The sequence below is a fragment of the Aptenodytes forsteri genome, unplaced genomic scaffold, assembly GCF_000699145.1.
Source record: "Aptenodytes forsteri isolate BGI_AS27 unplaced genomic scaffold, ASM69914v1 Scaffold82, whole genome shotgun sequence".
NCBI lineage: Eukaryota > Metazoa > Chordata > Aves > Sphenisciformes > Spheniscidae > Aptenodytes > Aptenodytes forsteri.
Window position 1 is genome coordinate 62,823 of NW_008795490.1, and position 8,163 is coordinate 70,985.

Here is an 8,163-nt window from a genome sequence, read left to right on the forward strand (position 1 = left end):
TGGCTGAGGGGGTATTCTCTTTTCTTAGGAATTCTTGCTATCATTTTATGACCCACCCACCAGCATAGTAGATATTTCAGAGTTTGGAATGGACATGCACAGAGATGCAGCCACTGGGAACAGCACTGTCATTCATCCAACAGGGTGCTGTAGTTTATTCCCAGAAAACTTTGTAAATTTAATCCTGCCTAAGACTTAGAAATTCTATTAGTAACTGAAACAGCTTAGAATCAGGGAAGCATTATGTTACGATACAGCTCTGTAATCTCCAACTCTGAGGCTACAAGCTGTGTTCTGATGCTCTATTAATGTTTGGTATTTTTTCAGTTAGAAATGTATTTTCCTATAGTCTAAGTTCTAAGGCTTGAGAGGAGGTTCTGACTGTGGGGCTTTCTTCTGCCATGTCCTTTGGGAACCTATGCCTCATCTATGTTAGATTATTTTGGAAATTACTGATGCTTGGGAGCAGGGGCATGAAGAAAATATTTGACATGGTGCCAGGAATTCAGGAATTCCAAACGTTATAGTAGGGACATGAGAATTGTGCACTAACTGGAAGGTGGGACCGAAGCCTTCCTGGTCCCTTCTCAGTAAATCTGTGTTTACATCTTAAGAATTATTTTTCATTTTTTATTTTTTTAAACGGAATGACATTAGTTCTTTATTGTATTTCAGCTCTTCTGACTGGAATATTTTGTGGTTGATGTTTTTTTTTTAATTTATCTAAAATGTCATTAAAACATTTACACAATATGAGACTTTATGACTGCAAGTTTGTGTCTGAAAAAGTAAAATATTTAATCTTTATTTTGCTTAATAGAAAAAGAGCAGAGAGAAATCGGAAAGAAGAAAAGCAGAGAAGGGGAAAAAGAAAAAAAGTTAGTAGTTCAGTCTTCACAAATGTTGGCAGAAGCCCAATGTTCTCTTCAGGCCTTAACTGAAAGTAAGTCCTATTCTATTGAAGCTAAAAATACAAACAGGAGAGAAATGTAAAGCAAAGGGCTTTGCTTTTATTTGTTTTTGAACTTAATTGGGGAAGACTAATTTGTTAAAAGATTGCAATTCTTTACAGCCTGCATTACAGACTGAAGTCATTACAACCTATTAAAATCCTATAACTTATATTAAGAACAGTATTGCAGTAATTTGTGTTTGATGTCAAAATGTAAAGTAATGCTATGCATAATATTTGGAAGTTGCTGGCCAGTCATGTAGGGCCAAGATTTGTTCTAGTGGAAAACTCTCTTTCTGTATTTAAAAAAAAAAAAAAAGGCTTCCTCTCTAATAATTATTTGTTCAATATCTACTTTATTCAGTAAATTGCGATTGGAAAAAGCTGGAATGCTTCTTTGTTGAAGGGCCAGAAATACTCGTTAGAATTCATTCCATGATTTAATTGTTTAATAAATTTGTTTCCTTTATCCTGGAAATATATTTTGATGAATTTATTTTTTGTACTGATACATTCATGATAGCTTAAAATTTAATTAAATTCTTGCTTTCTGCATTTAAATTTAATTATTTTTTTAAAAAACAAAATACAATTTAAACAAACCACAAGTAAATACTAATTGTTCAACTAATCAGTCAATAAGAAATGTCATGCTTACTATCATAAAGTATAGAAAGTCTTCATAAATGTACATTAAGCTGATTTGCTTTTGTCGTTGCTTATATTTGCATACATGTAGCATTTCCATATGGCTAGCAGAAGGAAACATATTTATTAACTGGAATATTATCTAGTTGCAAATCAACAGGTAAGAATAGGTAGAACATCTTTCTTTGGGAAAATAACTACAAAGTAAAAGTGTATAACAAGAATGAACCTCACTATGTAAATTGGATTTCTGCTTCTTGATTTAAATCCTGATTAAAATTGGTTTAAATAATTTTAATTTATATCAAACCAATATTGCTGTTTGTCATCAACAAATATATTCATTTGAGTTCCTACCTTAGATACTACTAAGGGAGTTAAACAGCGGTGAATTTTCAAATGTATTGCAGGAACATAGTTTGCGTTAGTGGTAGTTGTGGAATAGGAAATGAGGCATTTCACATGGATATAAGAATGTACCCAGTACTCAAGCACGTTGTGGGGAAAAGAAAGCAAAGGAGAAGCAGAAGGATCCAAGTGATGAAATCTAGAAATTGTGCAAAAGGAGTGAAAGGGCATTAAAAATCATCAGGCAGTGTTTCTGTATGAAGAACCAGATGACATTTTGATCTTGGTTCTGCTATTTAAAGCACAGTTTATGCTGTTTTCTGAAAGATAGTTAGTGGCCTGTGAAGACGTTATTTAGAAAGATTATTAGTTCAGGGCTCAAATACGATGGTCAGAGAACTCTTTTATCCTAAGTCTGAACCAGAATAGAGTTTTGAAAAAGAGTAAGGGGTAGATATCTCACTAATAAACTTGGTAAGAATTTGAATAGAAGTAAATGTGGAGATTGTAAAGTCAGATGCTGTAAGATATGTAACAAATGTAAGATTATTAGACTGCAAAGAAACAAAAAAAAGAGAGAACTGCAATTTGAAATAATACTGAATTAAAATGCATTTTTGTTGTGAGATTGTAGCCACAACAGAAAAAGCTTGCAGGCTTTATGAGACATGGTCTGCAGAGTGTGACCCGGGACAGTAGAACTATTTTTGTGCATAAAGTAACATTTGAAACTAGGGCTAGGTTCAAAGTCAGACTCCAGAGGTAGTAGTTGTAAAAAGTTTCTGAATTGTTCTCGGGAATTTTGTAACAGTGACTTTACTTAATACAACAGCTTTTTTTTTTTTTTTTAATGTAAGTTGCTTGAAAAGTATTTCACTTCCAGCACCATAAAAGTGCTTATTTCCGTACCGCAAGTTGTCACTCTACCTATTGAGTGTGAAGACTTTAAGGGAGTTGTTCTTCTTTCTGTGATAAATATGAATTATTTCTAAAGAGGTATTTAACTACTCTTGATATCATTTATATTTTACTTCTAAAATGGCAAAACCTTTTGTATTCATTACCTTGTATGTTCATTACCTTGTTTGGTTTCATACACATTGACATACCAGTTACTTCTAAGTATTCGGAAACTTCTCTTACAGGCTTTTGATGTTGTGTGGGTTATAATGTTGTGGTGGGTTGATGCTGTCTGGCAGCTAAGTCCCCCCACCCAGTCGCTCGCCCACTCCCCACCAGCGGGATGGGGGAGAGAATCAGAAAGACTGAACCTCTTGCTCACCCCCAACCTACTCGCTGGGGCAGCAGAGTGGGAAACAGAAGGATTTGATGCTATGCGAGCTCTGCTCAGCAATAGCTGACACATTGGTGTGTTATCAACACTGTTTTGATCACATATCTAAAACACAACACCATATGAACTGCTCTGAAGAAAATTAGCTCCGTCCCAGCCAGACCCATTGCAAGTGTATAAATACAGTTCTGAATCACTTGCGCGCTCAGACCAATGCCTGCTGCATCCCCCAAATACAGTATGAGTTGCAGGATCCTTGAAGCATTGAACCTGTTTCTCTATTCATCCTATTGCGTGGATCCAGCAGAATAACAAGCCCTTTACGTGATCAGCCAGGGCTCTTCCCGAGAGCAACCAGCTCTTTGGTCCTATGGCTTATCAACCAGCCAGTCCTTGGGAAGCTTTTGTAGACAATTCATATGTTCCTACCGGCCCACTTTAGCACATAATCTGCACTTTTCCACTCATCAGCCTTTTCTTCTAGGAACTATTTCTCCTTTCATACCTAGGAAGTCCATTCATTCCATAAAGAGTTTTTATGATGATATGATATGATCTACTTAGGCCCCTTGTTCCTAAAAAGAGCCACCGCTCCAATTTCCATTTATGTTTCTACACTAATGATTTTCCTAATAATTTCTGAACTGCTGGAAAGGGAATGCTATTCCAATGGAGAGGGCAGGAGCCAGGAATTTAGGAGTTTGTTCTATAAACCAGCCATTTATTTTTGCTAAGTCTCATTGTGCCTTGATACCAGTTTTGTAATTAGAGATAATTAATAATATTTTCTATGTCACTTTCTATGTCACAGAAGTGTTGGGAGATTACTATTATGTTTAAAAATTTCTGAAGTCATACAAGTAGATCTGTAATGTTAACCATCAGAGTCAATGAGATAGGTAACACATAACCGTAAAGTTCTTTTCACTTGCCTTTTGCCTGTTCAAAAGAGTTTTCATTTATAAGTAGGGACTAGAGCCTAATATTTTGTTCTGTTTTTTCAAATGCATATTATCATTCTGCAGTATTTATGTCAATTCTGAAAAGCACATAGGTCATTTTTCTGAAGACTAAAAAAATACCCTCCAGTAGGCAAAGCTAATTCATGCCTAACACAACAACAGAGGTTAAAATATGAGCTGCACACCTGATAAGAAGGATATTGAAAGCCAACTGAAGTGTTTTGGAAAGTTAAAACTCAGCATCAGCTCTTGGTTAACAAATAAGTATTTAAGAGAAACCTTCAGGTATAGTGAGAAAAATTTTTGCAAGTCTTTCAAACCTATGATTTTTTAAAAAAAATGATTAAGAATATTAAAAACAACAATTCTCATTCTTAGCCTTTCTTTTTAAGTGGCTGGAGAGATGTCTAAATATTACATGGATCAATTCAAATGATACTTTCCCTTTTCCCAGGGACGGAAACATTTATTCAGATTGTATAGTACTCACTCTCTGTAGATGGATTTGCAAAGCCACAAATGTGAAACATAAGGCACTACAAGGATTCAGAAGTCTTTAACAAAGCACCGCAGAATTCTTAAATCCACACTGGTGGATATAAATAGTAGGCTTCGCTGAATCTAACTGTTTTGTTGTACCATATGTTATAACATTTTTCATCTAATAAAACAATTTTATCAAGGCTATCGGTTTTAATGCGTTTCCCTAGATGCTGAATTCACGCTAATCAACAGCACACTTGGTGGCAAATAATTTACATACATCCTTCTCATTTTTTGTACAGTGAAAAATGATAAAATAATTTATTATTATTTTTAAAAGGTACTGGCATAATGTACAAAATCTTTCTGCTATTGTAATAGTATTATTAAAGTGAATATGGTGTGCCTGGTTAATCGTTTGCGTGCTCTAATAATTTGTTCATTACTGTTTATTGTCTGCCCTGCAGACATTTTATCTCACAACCCATCTGCACTGTGTATGACAGCTTTACATTCCACCTGGTATTTGATTAAATACTTTTATTTGAGAAATACTTCTCACATGCAGTGAGATCGGTGTGCCTTGTGGCATGTACTCTTCTGTAACGTGTAGTACATCGTAGCTACTACTGCTGTATTTGTAACAGATCAGATATGTCAGTAGGGACTGAGATCAAACGCAGATTATAGCCTTGCTTTTGAATAAGTTGAAACCCACAGCTAACACAAGAGCTGTGATTAACACAGCAATCACAAGCATGTAGTGAGAAATACTAAGAATCCACTGGAAAGTAACTGACTTACTATCAGCTTACATTTAATTGGGTAATTGAATTTCTGGAAGAATATTTAAGATGCAGAGATATCTTACTGCTTTAAGAAAAAAAACATTGCATACCTTCTAAATAAATGGATTTTAAATCGGATAAATTGTATTTTCCAGCCACTTGCCTATCTTTCCTTTTCCTTCCTTTTCCTTTTTCTTTTCCTTTCCCTTTTTTCTTTGTATGCAGACAGCATTGTTTTATTCCATTTCAGAGAAAATACTGATTCTTAGAGCAACTTCCAGTTGAAAACTTACTAAACATAGAAAGCAATTATCCTATATTTGAGGTGGAACTGAAGGGAACAAAGACAAAACATTCTGATGAAAAACAGGTGTCACAACCTGTGTTCTGAAATCCTGTCTTCACATGCTTTCTTAGATGACTAAGGAAAAACAGAGAGAAATAGATATCCTTCTTTTTGAGCTGACTTTTAAGTCAAACCACAGACCTATATTTCTAGTGTTATATTTTTTAGACTCTTAATTTCCCTTCAGCATGAGTGGACTGGCTGTCAGCCAGACAGCCTTGGCTTCTCTTCATCATTCAGGAACTAACAGTGGCTTCTTTCACAGATGCAGGTATGAGACGATTACGCGGTTGCCTAGTGCAACAGATTTCTAGGGGTAACAAAGTGAATGTGCCCCTGCTTTTATGCCTTATGGCAGAACTACAGGAAAACAAGCTTCTGTAAGGCATGTGGGATAAGAGCTATGGGGTCGTCCCCTCACCCTTTCTGAAGCAGCCATCATTACCTCCACTTTTCCATCTCCTTGACAGGAGTAAGAGCAGTTACAAGCACTCTGTTTCTCAAACTACTTATCTCAGTCTTCATATCCATTGGCAGGAATGGCCAGAGCTCTGGCTTTTGATCCTTTTGCTGGCAAGATCAAATTTTGCTTTCACTAGTGAGAAGCCTTTAGGTAGTACTGACCAATCAGTATGTTTCTACTTCATCTACCCAGATGATGTGTATTGTGTTCTTCATGCTAGTATCTAGTGTTTTTAAAGTTTCAAGAAAAATAAAGAACAATGGCAAGAAATGTTGCGCATCTAAGTTGTAATTTATGTTATTCATTTGTGTAAAAGAAGTAAAATATGGAGAAAGTGTTGATGGTCTAAATAGACCAGGATTAAAACAATGTGTTTTTTCCATCCATGGCTTCTCTTCTGAGTATTTTACAATAAGCCCTTGTTTTGAATGAAATAACAGAGTCAGACAAAGAAAAGAATACTAAAAATAAGGCGGAGAAAGCAGAATAATTTAGGGTGAGGTACAACAACATTTATTTACTGTTTACCCTGTTCTAAAGCACGCTAATGTTTTCTCTGTAGAATCTTCTGTGCCAACCCAGCCAGAAATGGCCGTGTATGCTGGCTGTATACCACTACATTTGTTTGAAGAGGATATTTTTTCGTTAGGGCAGATGGTAAGATTCTATGCTCTCAGGACAAGAAAGTATTACATATATTATTATCAGGGTGTTTCATTTTGTAGCGACTACGTTGTAACAAAAAGAATAAAATTAGTATGGGGAAACAGTCACCAGGTAATGACTACCAGTTAAATTTATATCTCGGTACTTCTGTATTCTGATCATGCATTTTCCTGCCACAGCCCTGCTCATTTTTTCAGTTTTACTCCACTTTCCTCTGGATCCTAGGAGCTGAAGTCTCCTGGGAGAGGCTAGATGTGGACTAGAAAATGCATCATGATGAGATACTTCTGAATGGAAAGACTAATTATTTTAAGGGCTACTTGAAAAACATGAATTTCAATTTTTTTTCACACTGCAATTAGTGACTTCGCTGATATACATTTTCCAATATGTTGTTCTATAAGAAATAGCACGTTTATATCCTTTTCTATCATTAGTGTTATAACAGGTGAAAGCAGCTGGAGAGAGTGTAGCACTTCATGCAGCTGGGGTAAAAACAATGCTTAAATTTCCACTTAGTCATTCACACTCTACAGAAAGCTATTTATAATGCCAGAGCAGGCTTTCTTGAGTTGATTATTAATTAGATTTAATTTTTTGTACATTTAAATCATATTTATCATAATTAGAACATTAAAATTTAAGCTACCTTCTCATAAAACTGATAGGCTTCATAAAAATAATTTCCAAAAATGGTTTGCAGGTGTTATGCTTTACTGCTCTTAATTTTTGCACTGTTTTCTTTTTTAAAATTGTGCTGTGTATTTTATGCTGTTTTGAAGACTAGCTTGTTCTCTGTGATTTTATTTTAATTTGTATTAATTTAAGGTTTCAGACAATACCGTCTCTTTGCTAATAATAAGTAATACTAGTCATCAAAAAGCAAACTGGAAACGGTGACATGGGGTTATATCTTTCCTGCCACCTAAGGCCTTAGTCTCAAACTTGGCTTCAGTCTGTTAGGGTACAGAGATTACTGAAAAAGAGGCATGGCAGGCCAAATAGGATGAGGCAGATTAATCTGTAAGTCTAAAACAGTATTTTAGTAAAGACTGATAGAAAAATGGAAGTTGGCAGAAATTAAATATAGAAGTGTAGTGGATTTCTTGTGGGCCTCAGTTAAAAAAGCCCATTTGCAAGCTTTCTTTGAATCATAGAATAGAATCATAGAACCATAGAATCATTAAGGTTGGAAAAGACCTCTAAGATCATC

At 35.3% G+C, this 8,163-nt stretch overlaps 1 protein-coding gene across 1 annotated transcript in view; it reads left to right on the plus strand.

Annotated features, from left to right (window-relative positions):
- The window catches only part of ADGB (androglobin), a 149,397-nt gene that overhangs the window by 48,217 nt on the left and 93,017 nt on the right, over positions 1–8,163 (plus strand). The window contains 2 exon segments of the mRNA XM_009281545.1: positions 827–943; positions 6,847–6,941. Of these exon segments, the coding sequence (XP_009279820.1) occupies positions 827–943; positions 6,847–6,941 (212 nt within the window).